This window comes from Pan paniscus, chromosome 4 (assembly GCF_029289425.2).
Source record: "Pan paniscus chromosome 4, NHGRI_mPanPan1-v2.0_pri, whole genome shotgun sequence".
In the NCBI taxonomy this organism is placed as follows: domain Eukaryota; kingdom Metazoa; phylum Chordata; class Mammalia; order Primates; family Hominidae; genus Pan; species Pan paniscus.
In genome coordinates this window covers 58,393,737-58,410,569 of record NC_073253.2, presented here as the reverse complement: position 1 = coordinate 58,410,569, position 16,833 = coordinate 58,393,737, and the positions used below count along the sequence as shown (strand labels likewise).

General features: G+C 44.4%; 2 protein-coding genes and 1 long non-coding RNA gene across 4 annotated transcripts in view; 1 reads left to right on the top strand and 2 right to left on the bottom strand.

Moving 5' to 3' along the window:
* LOC100987409 (E3 ubiquitin-protein ligase RNF138-like) overlaps nt 1-2,832 on the bottom strand; it is a 42,483-nt gene extending 39,651 nt beyond the window's left edge. The window contains 1 exon segment of the mRNA XM_063604467.1: nt 2-2,832. Within this exon segment, the coding sequence (XP_063460537.1) occupies nt 2-183 (182 nt within the window). The 5' untranslated portion in view covers nt 184-2,832.
* Nucleotides 1-4,225, bottom strand: part of PLPP1 (phospholipid phosphatase 1) — a 110,052-nt gene extending 105,827 nt beyond the window's left edge. The window contains exon 1 of one of the 2 annotated variants that reach the window (XM_034960095.3): nt 3,704-4,225. In XM_034960095.3, coding sequence (XP_034815986.1) covers nt 3,704-3,761 — 58 coding nt within the window. In that variant the 5' untranslated portion in view covers nt 3,762-4,225. The remainder of the gene's footprint in view (nt 1-3,703) is intronic. The other variant, XM_034960094.2, reaches the window with a different exon arrangement.
* Nucleotides 4,226-4,279: 54 nt separating this feature from the next.
* On the top strand, nt 4,280-8,996 carry LOC134730431 (uncharacterized). The gene is made up of 2 exons (XR_010112194.1): nt 4,280-4,502; nt 8,094-8,996. It is a non-coding gene; the product is annotated as an uncharacterized LOC134730431 (long non-coding RNA).
* The last annotated feature ends 7,837 nt before the right edge of the window (nt 8,997-16,833 follow it).

The following is a 16,833-nucleotide window of genomic DNA, read 5'->3' as shown; positions in this document are numbered from 1 at the left end:
ATCATCTGTGGTGTAGGATGTGGCTGCGGAGAGGTCCTCAGCCATGGCGGGGGATGGGGGAACAAGGCGATGGTGACAGCGGCAGCGGCCGAGGTGACGGTGACGGCCCGGGGCTCGATGCCCTACAACAACATCGCGCCTTTCATACCAGCCTACTACCATTCTCTGTAGAGCTTTTCTCATGCGCTCAGATAATGTATATGGCCTGTTCTATAGTCACAGAACCAGTCATAAAAAGAGCCAAAGACAGATGGCAAGACTATGTTCCATTTCAGAAAGGAATCAAATATACATTATCTCTCAAAATTCTCATTCTTTTTCCAAGAATTTACCATATCCACTTGAGGAACTAACACACATTACTTCTCAAAATTCTCCTTCTTTTTCCAAGGATTTATCAGATCCACTTAAGGAACTAATAATTCGAACGTGTATATAGAGGAAGTCGTGTTTCACACTGATGATAAAGATGACATACGGACAGAAACATATACACACACACACTCACACAGGCATGTTTAATGATCACTTCAACACACATCACCCACAGTAAAATTATAAAGTAGTTGTATAACAGGTTGACGTAACATCATCATATTAAAATGGCTATACTGTATGATGTTGAGGTGGTCATTAACAGAATCTGGAATGTATCCACATTATAATTATGAACCACTTTCACAAAACCCTGCACTTACGAAGTGCTTAATCATCTTTTTGTTCTAACAGTCAATTCTTACCTGTGGATTCCTCACAGAAAAAGGAAATTTATGCCAGGTTGAAAACTCTCTTGAAGCTACCATGATTTTAGGCTACCAATCTCCTGCTGTCAGTAAAATGAATACAAATCAAATTTAATATAAAAGACTCCACCAGAAAGGCGCATTTGCTATATAACACGTGTCTTCCAAAAGTAAGCGTGAAAAAGTTTTGTATCTCCTGCACCACTGGTCTCCTTCACTGCTGTTTGCAATGGACAGTTGATGTTGTTAAATGTAATGTAATCTTACATTTTTAAAAGTCAGTAAAATAGGTCACTTTCTATTTAGGAAAAGGGAATTCTGAGCTTATAGTGATAATATACTGAATTACTTTAAAAGAAATGCCAGTAATACCAAAACATAATGTTGTAAATAGATTAAATGCCTTTTCCTAAAACAAGTCCTCAAAGCTTTCTCCAAAACCACCAAAAACACAATTTTATCTTATTGACAGCTATTGTACTCCTGCAACTGTCAGGTCAATGTAGCAATGAAATTAACCTTTATAGGATAATTATGTGATGTTTGTATCATGTTAAAACTACAGGCTACAACAACCCATAATTTATAAAATTATACTGCATGTCAGTTCCTCCATTATATGTGATTTTTTTTTAATTGCAGATCTACCATATGGCTTTGTGTTTAATACCATTAGCTTCAGCTACCTCAGAGCAGTATTATGTTTCAGCCATTCTAATCACTGTTTGGCCCATAGAAAAAAAATTATGTTGTTTTACAAATTGATCGAACTCCCACAGTAGGAAAAGACGAAGATGATATGTAATTCTGATAGTGCACAATATGTGGCAATGATAGGATAATATTCAATACATTAGAAATATATTTTTTTCTGATCGAACATTTTCCTCTCCTTTCACTAAAATATAAACAAAGTTTAACAAAGTTCCAATGACATCAAGTATAAGTTAAAATATATTTTTTAATGTAACATTTCTATGAAAGGTAATTTTTTGTTGCAAATAAATTTGAAAACATTTAATTATTAATAAGTCCCGACATCTGAAAGGACTGTGTTTTTATAAAGACAGTGTTCAGTTGGGCGCGGTGGTTGACGCCTGTAATCCCAGCACTTTGGGAGGCCAAGGCGGGTGGATCACAAGGTCAAGAGTTCAAGGCCAGCCTGGCCAAGACGGTGAAACCCCGTCTCTACTAAAAATACGAAAGTTAGCCGGGCATGGTGGTATGTGCTTGTAATCCCAGCTACTCAGGAGGCTGAGGCAGAGAACTGCTTGAACCCGGGAAGCGGAGGTTGCAGTGAGCCAAGATCGCGCCACTGCACTCCAGCCTGGGCGACAGAGCAAGACCGTCTCCAAAAAAAAAAAAAAAAGACAATGTTCCAAAATTGTGTTCCACTTTCCTAAACTTAATTCCTAAAACTCACTGTGGACCTAAACAGGAAGTGTCTTGGGAAACAACAAAGATGCTTCATATTAACAGGTAACAAAATGCAGTTTTAGGGCCCAGCGCTGTGGCTCACACCTGTAATCCCAACACTCTGGGAGGCTGAGACAGGCGGATCACCTGAGGTCAGGAGTTCGAGACCAGCCTGGCCAACATGGAGAAACCCTGTCTCTACTAAAAACAGAAAAATTAGCCGGGCATGGTGGCGGTGCCTGTAATCCCAGCTACTAGAGAAGCCAAGACAGGATAATCACTTGAACCCAGGAGGCAGAGGCTGCAGTGAGCCGAGATCCCGCCACTGCACTCCAGCCTGGGTGACAGAGAGAGACTGTATCCAAAAAAAAAAGATAACAAAATGGAATTTTTCCTTACAACAACAACAAAACCTGGTAACAGAATTTATAAGAATTCCACAAGATTGCAAGGGCCTAAATGACCCGGTTGGAAACTGGAGAGTGGAATAACTAGGAACTAGTGGATTAAAACCGAGGGAATCTCCTGTCACTGAGAAACAATTATGCAGACTTCCATCCAGGTGGCTAAAGCCACAGATCTCCCACCCTGAGAACTTGCCAATACTACTACTATTCTGATTACTTCGACATCAGTAGGACTATCCAAACCTCCAGCAGCTCTTGCTTTTTGTTTATTCCATCATATATAAATAGTTCACAGCATAACTGCCTTATACAATACATAAAAAGTGAAAGCTACTCCTTCCAACGCCCATCCCTTATCCAAATGATTCCAGTTCTTTCTCCTCAAAAGAAAGGAGTAACTGGCAACCAGAAGCCTCATAACTGAACTCTTCCAATCAGGAAGACAATGCGAAATCTGCTGCAGCCAAAGAATGTCTACTGCTCCTTGAGACACTGTCACAAGAGATGGAAAGCTACACCATGGCAAGGTCTGGGCAGACAAGGAAACAGGTCTGGGGTACCGCGTCCTCCCCGACCCCCAAAACTTCTTTAGACCTATACGCAAAAACTTGGCGTGCTCATCCCTACTTGCAACCTGACAATTTACAACCTGGCACACCTTCTAATTAGGAACTAGTTCTAGCCTTTTATAGCCGAAATATTAAAGTGCTTCTCACGATAAATCAGGCACTGGCGCCTGCTACTGAGAATCCCCTGTGCATCAAACCTCCAGTTTCACTACTGAGATGGGCCAGTGACCAGGCTCCTCTACCGTACAGAGGGGAGGAGCCCACCCTGCTCTGCTAGAGTGGAACTGCAAACAGAGGACAGGAGCAAGGCATGGAGCGCACAGGCGTGAACAGCGTCCAAGCAGGGCTGGGCTCAGCGCACCGACGGGCGACAGACAGCGGCGGGCACGCGGGAGCCGGGGTGCAGGCTGCAAAAGCGGGGTCCCTCGGCTGCAGAAGCCGCCCCCGTGTGTCGCCCCACAGCGGCGCACGCGTCAGGCAACACACCCCCGCTGCCCGTCGCGGCTCTGCGCTAAAGCCCTCCCGGGACAGCCGCACACGCCCCTCGCGCCCGGCGGCGCGTACGTACCCAGCAACACGCAGAGCACATCGAGGGCCACGTACGGCAGCCGCGTCTTGTCAAACATGGTCTCTGCCCGGGCTGCCCGGCAAGGGCGATGGACTGAGCTGCGGGACGGCGGCCGAGGCCCTCGATTCTCGAGCCCGGGCCGGGGCTGGCGACGGCCCCGAGCTACGGCCCCTCCCAGCCGGAGGAGGAGAGCAGCCGAGGGCGGGCTGAGACCGGGCGGCGCTCCCACCGCCAGCAATGGCGCCCGGGGCCCTCCCCTCACAGCCCCCGCGAACACTCGGTTAGTGCCGAGGCGCTCGTGTGCCAGCCGCGGCAGCTCTGTAGCCTCAGGACCTCCTCGGCCGGCACGGCCTGCCCCGATTGCTCCCCGTCCGGATCCCGGCGCCCTCTCCCACAGGCGGGGCGTCCAGACTCTCGCTTTAAGGATGGGGACCGGCCCCTCCCGCTGGGCAGCGCAAGACCGGGCGGCGCGCGGCCTCGCGGGCGGGGGGAGTGCAGCAGGGGCGGGGCCGGGGAAACCCCAGGCCGCGGCGGTCAGCCAATCAGCGCCGTCGGCCTCATCCCTCCCGGCCTGCGGCATCCGCCCAGAAGTGCGGCTCTCCGCAGCCGGGCGGGGCGTGGGGGCGGCTCCCGTTCCGATCCAGGGGGCTTTGCTCTGGACCGCAATTGCTCAGGTGGTCTCCGAACTCGGCCTCGGTACCCCCACTAGGCATTGCTGCTTTCAGAGAGCTAGGCTCCCTACCCAACGATCCTAGAGCACCGGCTGCCTGCCACTCCCCACCCCTTCCATGGGAATGAGGTAATAAACAGGTCAGATTGTTACCACTGAGTTTAAGGGGGGAAAAGAGGTCAGAGTAGGCAGGAACAGAGATGCTCTCCTTTAGTTTGGTACTTCTGAGCCCTTTCTCACTTAGGCCTCAACGTTGACCTCCCTGTGTCCTGGCTGAGCCCAAATGTTAGCAAGAAGCATGCTATCGATACCTGATCACCGTTGAATTCTTGATATTTAATATCGGATTAGATTCCTTATATTACACCTTTGTTGTAGAAGCCCTTGACCTGCCTTTAGCCAGAATCCCTCTACCCTTGATGTCTCCTCTTAGTAATTTTCCATCCACCGTCACCTCCCTCACAGACACGGTGCCTGTTCCTTGGCTATAAATCCCCTGCTGTCTTTGCTGTATTCTGAGTTGAGCTCAATTTCTCTCTCCTGTTCCAATAGTCATGACCCTTATTGTAATAATCTTGAATAAATTATTCATGTGTTTGACAAGTGTCAGGATAATTTTCTTTAACAGCAGCAAGCACTCCCCCTGCCCCATTCCCAGGAGGACCCTAGCCCACATTTAGTAATCTCAGTTTCCTAATATGTAAAATGGGGATTTTTTTAATAAATACCTGATACTCAGACATCACAAGTACTTTGAATTTATTGTGACCTTGCAATCTGAGGCCCTTGTAACTCTGGAAGTAAAGAAAGCCACATGATAAACAATGGCCCATCTTTCTCAGGTGTAAATTGCTTAAAGCTTTTACAGCTTTAAGCTGCCCAGTGTTCCAGTCTGGAGGAAGAAGTGAAACCCAGAAAAGATTATATGAAAGTGGCTTTATCTAGAGTTAAACCGTCTGCAGATGTTAATGATTGGTATATTTTCTCTTTAAATATGTAAAACACAAATCACAAAATGTGCCTACTACTTCTTCGACTTTTCCTGCAAAGCACTCATAAAGCCAATGGAAAGATAACATTAAACACAGAGTCTGGAGATATAGCCGCAAGTAAGCTCTCAAAAACAAAAAGTACATTTGAAGAAAGATGTTTTTCTTTAAAACGAATGCGAATGTTTTATTTTGCCTCTTGTTTAAATAGCCATAAAAGCTTTAAGCAATTTACACCTGAGAAAAATGTGCCATTGTTTATCATGTGGCTTTCTTTACTCCCAGAGTTACAAGGGCCTCAGATTGCAAGGTCACAATAAATTCAAAGTACTTGTGATGTCTGAGTATTAGGTATTTATTCAAAAAACATTTGTTGAGCACCTATTGTGTTACAGTCTAGTCTCAGTGTCTTAAACAGCTTTTGAAATATTTACCTTTTAAAAGTAATTTTTAAAAACATTTACTTTTTAATATTTTTTTATTTTTACTTTTTGTGGGTACATAATAGGTGTATATATTTTGGGGTACATGAGATGTTTTGATACACGTATGCAATGTGTAATAATTACATCATGGAAAATGAGGTATCCATCCTCTCAAGCATTTATCCTTTGTATTACAAACAATTCAATTATACTCTTTTAGTTATTTTAAAATGTACAATTTAATTATTAACTATAGTGACCCTGTTGTACTATCAAGTACTAGATCTTATTCTTTCTATTTAAAAAAAAAATTTACTCTTAAAGTGCGTTTTCAAAAATAAGCATTCAAAAAAACCTTACTGATTAGTGATTTTTTTGTTTATTCACACATTCATTAATTCAACATTTATTGAGCCCCTAATGGATACCTGGTACACATCTGTGAAGAAGCTAAAATAAACAAGAGAAGTTCTCTGCCCACAAGGGGAATCCTGAGGCCCACTTAGAAAGCGTGTGATTAGGGCCGAGCACGGTGGCTCACGCCTGTAATCCCAGCACTTTTGGAGGCCGAGGCGGGTGGATTACGAGGTCAAGAGATCGAGACCATCCTGGCCAACATGGTGAAACTCCGTCTCTACTAAAAATACAAAAATTAGCTGGGCATGGTGGCACGTGCCTGTAGTCCCAGCTACATGGAGGCTGAGGCAAGAGAATCGCTGGAATCCAGGAAGCGGAGGTTGCAGTGAGCCGGGATCATGCCACTGCACTCTAGCCAGCCTGGCAACAGAGCTAGACTCTGTCTCAAATAAATAAATAAATAAATAAATAAAATAGATTAATAAACCAAAGCCCATTAAAATGCATTGTCATTTCCTGTTATTTTAAATGGGACTTGTGCCATGTGCAGATTATAAGCAATTAATAAGGCCAGGCACGGTGGCTCACTCCTGTAATCCTAGCAATATTTGGGAGGCTCAGGCAGTCGGATCACTTGAGGTCAGGAGTTTGAAACCAGCCTGGCCAACATGATGAAACCCTGTCTCTATGAAAAATACCAAAAAGTAGGCTGGGCGCTGTGGCTCGCGCCTGTAATCCCAGCATTTTGGGAGGCCGAGGCAGGCAGACCACCTGAGGTGGGAGTTCGAGACCAGCCTGACCAACATAGAGAAACCCTGTCTCTAATAAAAATGCAAAGATTAGCCAGGCCTGGTGGCACATGCCTGTAATCCCAGCTATTTGAGAGGCTGAGGCAGGAAAATCACTTGAACCCGGGAGGCAGAGGTTGCGGTAAGCCAAGATTGCGCCATTGCACTCCAGCCTGGGCAACAAGAGTGAAACTCCATCTCAAAAAAAAAAAAAGGAAAATACAAAAAAGTTAGCCAGGCATGGTGGCAGGCACCTGTAATCCCAGCTACTCGGGAGGCTGAGGCAGGAGAATCGCTTGAACCCAGAAGGCGGAGGTTGCAGTGAGCCAAGATCGCGCCACTGCATTCCAGCCTGGGTGACAGAGGGAGACTCTGTCTCAAAAAAAAAAAAAAAAAGCAATTAATAAGCCCTTATTTGTGGAAAGAATGACTATGATACATCATTTTGTTTTGGAATGGGGAGCTTTCATTCCTTTTTGGGGGGATTTTTTTGTTTGATTGTTTTGGTTTGTTGTCATAATTGGATTCTGGTGTGATCATTGGAATTGAGAATGAGTTAAATAACTTTGAAATGGTGATGAAAATAATTAAAAAAGGAAACACGAATTAAATGGTAACACCATTAATACCCCCGGGGGAGGGGGGCAGCTATGAGTGTGTCCCTGGACTGAACATGAAACCTCAGAGGTGAGAGCACTGACTCCATTTCTCTGGAGTTTGTGCATCCCAGAAAAAAATACTTTAAAAAAATAAAGAAAGAAACCTCAGAGGCTTGCATAAATGCTTAACAAAGTTTGTCCTTGGGCCAAATTTTTCTCCCTGTAATACAGGCATCAAACAAAAGCAAAGTAGGGTGGGCTTCCAAAGAACAGTCCTGAAGCTCCCTGAAGAAGAAAGAAGCTAATTTCCTCTCTTCTGTCATTACTAAACTTCTTGAAAAGGAATCTGCAATTTACATGCTGCATTTCCACTTTCTCTTTCGATACCTCTGCATGCTCAATTCTGTCCCCGCTCCTCTACTTGCACTGCTCTTTAGCATAATATTATTGGTAAGTCTCCCTCTCTCCATTCTAACAGCACTTACTGTCTCAGCAACTTATTTATTTCAAAAAGTGTCTGCAAAGTAATAAGACTCAATTCCCGGGCCGCCATCCCATCTAGGAAGTGAGGAGCGTCTCTGCCCAGCCGCCCATCGTCTGAGATGTGGGGAGCGCCTCTGCCCCGCTGCCCCGTCTGGGATGTGAGGAGCGCCTCTACCCGGCCGCGACCCCGTCTGGGAGGTGAGGAGCGTCTCTGCCCAGCCGCCCCATCTGAGAAGTGAGGAGACCCTCCGCCTGGCAACCGCCCCATATGAGAAGTGAGGAGCCCCTCCGCCCGGCGGCCACCCCGTCTGGGAAGTGAGGAGCGTCTCTGCCCGGCAGCCACCCCGTCCGGGAGGGAGGTGGGGGGGTCAGCCCCCCGCCCGGCCAGCCGCCCCGTCCGGGAGGTGAGGGGCGCCTCTGCCCGGCCGCCCCTACTGGGAAATGAGGAGCCCCTCTGCCCGGCCAGCCGCCCCGTCCGGGAGGGAGGTGGGGTGTCAGCCCCCCGCCCGGCCAGCTGCCCCGTCCGGGAGGGAGGTGGGGGTGTCAGCCCCCCGCCCGGCCAGCCGCCCCGTCCAGGAGGGAGGTGGGGGGTTCAGCCCCCCGCCCGGCCACCCGCCCCGTCCGGGAGGGAGGTGGGGGTGTCAGCCCCCCGCCCGGCCAGCCGCCCCGTCCGGGAGGGAGGTGGGGGAGTCAGCCCCCCGCCTGGCCAGCCGCCCGGTCCGGGAGGTGAGGGGCACCTCTGCCCGGCCGCCCCTACTGGGAAGTGAGGAGCCCCTCTGCCCAGCCACCACCCCATCTGGGAGGTGTACCCAACAGCTCATTGAGAACGGGCCATGATGACAATGGCGGTTTGTGGAATAGAAAGGGGGGAAAGGCGGGGAAAGGATTGAGAAATCGGATGGTTGCCATGTCTGTGTAGAAAGAGGTAGACACGGGAGACTTTTCATTTTGTTCTGTACTAAGAAAAATTCTTCTGCCTTGTGATCCTGTTGATCGGTGACCCTACCCCCAACCCTGTGCTCTCTGAAACATGTGCTGTGTCCACTCAGGGTTAAATGGATTAAGGGTGGTGCAAGATGTGCTTTGTTAAACAGATGCTTGAAGGCAGCATGCTCGTTAAGAGTCATCACCACTCCCTAATCTCAAGTACCCAGGGACACAAACACTGCGGAAGGCCGCAGGGTCCTCTGCATAGGAAAACCAGAGACCTTTGTTCACTTGTTTATCTGCTGACCCTCCCTTCACTATTGTCCTATGACCCTGCCAAATCCCCCTCTGTGAGAAACACCCAAGAATGATCAATAAAAAAAAAAATAAAAAAAAAAGACTCAATTCCCTTAGGATATTTGTGTTTCCATGTGTTTTTGTTCTTTCTCCCCAAATTGACTGAAGCAAATACAGTTTCTATTATACTCAAATAGCACTGTAAAACTAAAATAACTAAAAATGTCGATGTCTGGTTCCCCAGTACATGTGCTCCAAAAAGAAAATTTCACAGGATGGTGTATTTTAATCCTTTTTACACTTTTTGTCAAAGCCATTTGCTTCATACCTTATTAAAGTTTTTAATCGGCCGACCACAGTGGCTCACGCCTGTAATCCCAATACTTTGGGAGGCCGAGGCGGGCCAAGATGGTGAAACCCCATCTCTACCAAAAATACAAAAATTAGCGGATGTGGTGGCACACGCCTGTAATCCCAGCTACTCGGGAAGCTGAGGCAGGAGAATCACTTGAACTCGGGAGACGGAGGTTGCAGTGAGCCGAGGTGGTGCCACTGCACTCCAGCCTGGGCGACAAAGCGAGACTCCATCTCAAAAAATAAATAAATAAAAATAAAAATAAAATAAAAATTTTAATCATGTAATGTTTGATACATAAATATATAACATATAAATAAGTTATGAAAGGCCAGGCATGGTGGCTCACGCCTGTAATCCCAGCACTGTGGGAGGCCGAGGCAGGCAGATCATTTGAGGTCAGGAGTTCGAGAGCAGCCTGAGCAACCTGGTGAAACCCCGTCTCTACTAAAAATACAAAAATTAGCTGGGCATGGTGGCACATACCTGTAGTCCCAGTTACTGGGGAGGCTGAGGCAGGAGAATCGCTTGAACCCAGGAGGCAGAGGTTGCAATGAGCCAAGATCGTGCCACTGCACTCCAGACTGGGTGACAGAGCGAGACTCCGTCTCAAAAAAACAAATAAATAATAATAAGTTATGAGGCATAATAAAATGGGCAACTATGAATCTACAATTCTATTCAACTGAACACCTGGATCATTGCAGAATCTTTGAAAGCACCTGAATTCTATATTTACCTTTCCCTAGCTTTGTTTTTTCCATATCGTTTAACCACGTGCATATGTATCTCTAAAAATATATATTGTTTCACTTGCTTGTTTTTTAGCTTTTAAAAATATTATGCCATAGATTTAATCTTCTACCCTTGATATTTTTTCACTCAATTATATTTCTTACATTCATTCATGCTGCTGCAATAGTAGGTCTGTCATATGAATACATCATTTTATTCATTCTTCTGACAATAGTCATCGGGGTTTTCATTTATGCAAATAATGCTTGCTGCAGGCATTTGTGTACATGTCTCTTGTGTGGAATTACTAGCTGCATTATGTAGTATGTCCACATTCAACTTCATGAGATAATCTCAGATTGTTTTACTAAATGGTTATACCATTTCATCCACACCCCCACTAGTGGTGGATGAAACTCCACATTCTCATCAATGCAATATTCTGAGACTTCTTAACTTTTGCTAATTTAGTAGGTATAAATGTGTATCTCAATGTAGCCTTAATTTGCATTTCCCTGGTCACCAATGTGGTTGGATGTCTTTCCCTAAATGTATTCACCAAAAATGTTTCCTCTTCTATTAACTGCCTGTTCATGTCTTTTGCCATTTTTCTGTTGTGTTTTCTATTTTTTTTTTTTCATTTTTCTATTGTTTTCTATTGTATATCTTATTCTTATTTAATTGTGGAAGTTATTCATATACTCTTCATAATAATTCTTTGTGTGGTAAATTTTTTCTCCGAGTATGTGGCTTGTCATTTCACTTCCTTTATTAGCAGCTGTGTGATAGAGTTCTTGTAAATGTAATGTAAGCAGATATCTACTGGCAGGTTTCTTTAACGTTTTTGCTTTCCTGACCAAAGGAAAAGGCTGAATTCCCTTCCCTTCCTTTCTACCTTCTTTGAACATGGACCTGATATCTAGAGCTACAGCAGCCATCTTTTGATTATGAGGGACAGACCAAGAAATGCAGTGTCACTGGTCTTTATAATGTTGAGCTCTACTAAAAATAACCAGCAACTGGTTGCCTCCAGATTTCTTCTTATGTGAGAAAAAAATAATAATAATATGTTTAAGCCTAAAATATTCACAACAAATACAAGGCTCAAGAGAACTTTGATTGGTATTTCTGAGAAATTTCATGTCATTATTCTAAGAAAACCTTTTACTTGAACTAATTTAATTGAATTTCTGGTCCTTGAAACTTCAAAGCCCTGAATAAAACAATTTGAGTCAATAGAAAAGGGTGCTGAGGAAGAATAAACTTTGAAGATTGAGCAATGGTTAAAGCATAAAGGAGGCAAAACAAGTGGCTTTTTTGAAGTCTTTGAGTAGGAAAGGCTGTGAAACTCACATTGGGGATTAGCGGAAGATAAGATTGGTTCTAGAAGGTAGGTTATAACAATTTGTAACTAAAAAGTACAGCTGGGGTAAAGAAAAATCACTCAAAGTAGGTAGAGACATACTAACAACAGTCATTTAAAATAAGTACTCTGGTAGTGAAAAGAAGTCATAGTCTCTGCAGAGGACTCTAAATAAAGGTGAGTAAACTTTATCTTGCAAATCAGATTATCTAGATTCTGGTCTTTTTTCATGTATATATCCATTTTATTTCCTATCTTTCCTAAAGGTATTTATGGCTTCCAGTCCTTTTTCAGCTTTGCTACAGAGTATTAAAAGGGGAAAGTCTTCTGTTAACACTTGAGCCAATTCCCAAGTGTGAGGTGTTTAGTTACAATCTTTAGTGAAAACCCATGAAAAGGAGATGAGTGTGTATCTAGGATCTGATTTGGGGCCCTGTGGATGGGCAACCCAGCTCCAGAAAGATACTTTCCTTCCACCAATCTCTCCTTCCGTGTCAAGGTTGGAGGGCCTGGATTCTATGTTGTTGTTTTTTAGGAAGTCAGTGTTTTCTAAAAAAGGTTCTAGTAATGAGCAAATAAAAAAAATAGGTGCAATTGCCTAGCAAATGTCTGACATATGCTGACACACAATGCATGTTTTTTCAAAAACAAAGATTTCTGCGGATCCATATCCGTTGTTTCTGCTTCCCTACCACCCACTCAACCCACTACCTACCATGGTTCCTTAATCTACCAAAGAAACAGTGATGATTTGTCATGACTTGTTCTTAATAACTCCACACACACCTGGCCCTGGTGATCACCAGTTCCTTTCTGTAGGATGCTCACAAGTATTTCTTTTTTTCTTTTTCTTTATCTTTTTTTTTTTTTTTTTTTGACAGAGTCTTACTATGTCACCCAGGCTGGAGTGCAGTGGCGTGATCTCTGCTCACTGCAACCTCTGCCTCCCGGGTTCAAGCGATTCTCTTGCCTCAGCCTCCCGAGTAGCTGGGACTACAGGTGCCTGCCACCATGACTGGCTAATTTTTGTATTTTTAGTAGAGGTGGGGTTTCACCAAATTGGCCAGGCTGGTCTCGAACTCCTGACCTTGTGATCTGCCACCTTGGCCTCCCAAAGTGCTGGGATTACAGGTGTGGGCCACCGCGCCTGGCCCACAAATATCTCTTTTAACAATCTCTTTAAAAATCTATCACCAGAAATATGTAAATTAATTACCTATAAAGTATCTATAATCTTAAAGACATCACATTTTTTTTTTTTTAATCTTGGACAGGCTGGGTACAGTGGCATATACCTCTAGCCCCAGCTACTCAGGAGGCTGAGGTGGGAGGATCACTTGAGCCCAGGAGTTCAAGTCCAGCCTACACAAATAGTGAGACCCTGTCTCTTAAAAAATAAAAATAGGCTAGGCATAGTGGCTCATGCCTGTAATCCCAGCACTTTTGGATGTCGAGGCAGGTGGATTTCTTGAGCCCAGGTGTTCAACACCAGCCCTGGCAACACTGCAAGACCCCTTCTCTAAAAAATTTTCAAAAAAATTAGCTGGGCACAGTGGCATATGCCTGTAGTCCCAGCTACTCAGGAGGCTGAGGTGGGAGGATCAGTTAAGCCCAGGAAATAAGGCTGTAGTGACCCATGATAGCACCACTGCCCTCCAGCCTGGGCCACAGAGCGAGACTCCGTCTCAAATAAAAATTAAAATTATAAATCTTAGGTAGGATTGCCAGGTAGTTATTGGCCTCCAGTCAGAATACACCTGCTCCACCTGTTTTAGAAATCATAATAAAATTTGCCCTTCTTCCATCTTACAATTCCTCTTCTGCTTACAACCCCATTTGTGCTCTTCTGACATTGCACTTGCCCTTCTCCTAGCACTCATTCTTGGGTTGATCTTTGTGGTTAATGGATCTTCTTTTTTTTTTTTTTTTTTTGAGATGGAGTCTCGCTCTTGTTGCCCAGGCTGGAGTGCAATGGCATGATCTCGGCTCACTGCAACCTCTGCCTCCCAGGTTCAAGCAATTCTCCTGCCTCAGCCTCCCAAGTAGCTGGGATTACAGGTGCCCACCACCACACCTGGCTAATTTTTGTATTTTTAGTAGAGAGGGGGTTTTGCCATGTTGGCCAGGCTGGTCTCAAACTCCTGACCTCAGGTGATCCACCCGCCTGGGCCTCCCAAAGTGCTGGGATTACAGGCGTGAGCCACCGCACCCGGCAAGTTAATGGATCTTCTTAAGTGAGGGGAGCAGACCTTCCTAGTTCCGAGAGTGTACTTGGCAAAATAAAGGCACATGCAGTTAAAAAAAAAAAGTACTGGAATAAATGAATGAATGAGAAAAAGAAAAGTAAAGCAAGAGTTCAGGAAAGAGGCAAGCTGTGCCCCCCTCCCACCTCCTTTTTGTTGTTGTTATTAGCTCTTTTCCCCTCACATGCACTTAAGCTTGTCTGGAGTTAGAAGTGGGGAATGGGGTGACCGGGCACAGTGGCTCATGCCTGTAATCCCAGCACTTTGGAAGGCCGAGGCAGGTGGATCACCTGAGGTCAGGAGTTCGAGACCAGCCTGCCCAATGTGGCAAAACCACGTCTCTACTAAAAATACAAAAAATTAGCCAGTCATGGTGGTGGGCACCTGTAATCCCAGCTACTCAGGAGGTTGAGGCAGGAGAATTGCTTGAACCAGGAGGCAGAGGTTGCAGTGAGCCGAGATCGCGCCACTGCACTCCAGCCTGGGCGACAAGAGCAAAACTCCATCTAAAAAAAAAGCAAGAAAAAGAAGTGGGGAGTGGGGTTAATTCTGCTGCATTATTCTTACAGATCAATGACGCCCCTTTGTAAGTACTTTTTTGTGTCCTCAACAAGGTGAACTTCTTTTAAAAGTGGGCCTTTCTCCTTTTAAGTGACTGTGTTAAGGAATAATCCTGATGGGACAACAAAGGAATTTTCTAGGGCCACCACACTTTTCTTCTTTATCAAGGTCAGAGTCAGAAATACATTTCTGGGAGCCTCCTAACCCTCAGAGTCACACTTTCCCTTTCAGAGTTTCTCACACAACAAACTTCATTTAGCTTTCCTTTGGACTCTTAAAACTCTGCCTTTGAAAAGTCTGTGACAATGATGCTCAAATATTGCACATCAGAATCATCTTGGGCATTAGTTAAACACAATCCCCCAGCCCCACCCCCAGAGATTCTGATTCAGAAGCTAGGCTGGAATCCAAGCATTATTTGGTAATGATGTTTAACAAATTCCCTCAGGAGATTCTGATGTCCATCAGAATTAGAGAAACTCAGGTATCATCAGCCCACATTTTCACTCCCTTTGAAGAAAGTAATCACTTTCTTCAAAGTAATTACTACACATTAGTTGCAGCAAAACATAGTAATGAAACATCTGGGTTCAGGAATCCAGCTCTTGAATACTCCACTGAATACCCTTGGACAAATTGCTTAGAACTTTCTGTGCACCAGTTTCCTTATTTATTTATTTATTTATTTATTTATTTTATTTTTGAGACAGAGTCTCACTCTGTTGCCCAGGCTGGAGTGCAATTGGCACGATCTCGGCTCACTGCAACCTCTACTTCCTGGGTTCAAGCGAGTCTCCTGCCTCAGTCTCCCCAGTAGCTGGGACTACAGGTGTGTGCCATCACACCCAGCTAATTTTTGTATTTTTGGTAGAGATAGGGTTTCACCGTGTTAGCCAGGTTGGTCTCGAACTCCTGGCCTCAAGTGATCCGCCCGTTATTGGTAAAATGAGAATGACAATAATAGTACCTACCTCATAGGTTTGTTGTGAAGATTAAATGAGCTAATATGTCAAGATCACTCAGCACAATGCCAAGGCATATAGTAGGTGCTCAATAGATGTTGGACATTATTATTCAAAGATTCCTGTCACTTTTGCATGAGAACCAGGTTGATGTCTGTGTCTTATTAACCTTGAGCCTAAGGATAGCGTTCAGAGACCCTGCAAATCCTTTGCAATTGCATATCAATTACATGTTTATGTATTTTGCTATGAACTGGCTCTGTAGCCCTTCCCAGATTCTCAAACAGGGTCTCTGACACCATAGTGTGCTCTAGAGCTTTGCTTCCAAAAATGTGCCCTGGACTAGCAGTGTGTGCATTAACGGAGGCTATTATTAAGAGAAATGCAGACTCTCAGATTCCACTCCAAATCTACTGAATCTAAAACTGCATTTTATTTTATTTTTTATAAGCAGAAAAAAACTTTATTTCTATCAAATTGAAAATTATGAACCTTCCAGCAAGATAATCAAAATAATAATACAATTAACAGGATATCATATACAGATCAGACTAGAGGTTTACATACTTTGAAGCACATACACCAAAATTAAGAGGGCCAGCAACTGTCCCACTGAGGAAAAGCACTCTGACTCATGGCAAACACACAACTTCTGGGAAAATTGAGCTAACATTTCACAGGACAGTACCCCAAAGAGACAGGTCGTCATTGGGTTACAGAAATGATCTGAGCTTGAGAAGGATCACAGTAAAATGCCATTGTAACTCAACAATTTCCCCAGAGATCTGTTCATCTCAAAAACAAGAATATAGGGCTGGGCGCAGTGGCTCATGCCTGTAATCCCAGCACTTTGGGAGGCCAAGGTAGGTGGATCATGAGGTTAGGAGATCAAGACCATCCTGGACGACATGGTGAAATCCTGTCTCTACTAAAAATACAAAAGTTAGCCAGGCGTGGTGGCGCGCATCTGTAGTCCCAGCTACTCAGCAGGCTGAGGCAGGAGAATCGCTTGAACCCAGGAGGCGGAGGTTGCAGTGAGCTGAGATCGCGTTACTGCACTCCAGCCTGGGTGACAGAGTGAGACTCCATCTCAAAAAACAAAACAAAACAACAACAACAAAACCCCAATAATATATAATACAAAAATCAGTAGTATAAATTCTCATAAAACTAGAAAAGCCCTCTAAGCCCTAATATCCTTGGAGCTTACATAAAGACTGGGTTTTCATTTTTCTTCTCTTTGCTTTTCTTTAAATTAAATATGAAATATTTTGTTATTTAGGACATTTCTGACTTTATAGCCAAAGCTTTAAAATGAAAACAATAATAATTTTATAAAAGGAATTAGACACATATCAACCCTAGGGGGAATCTTC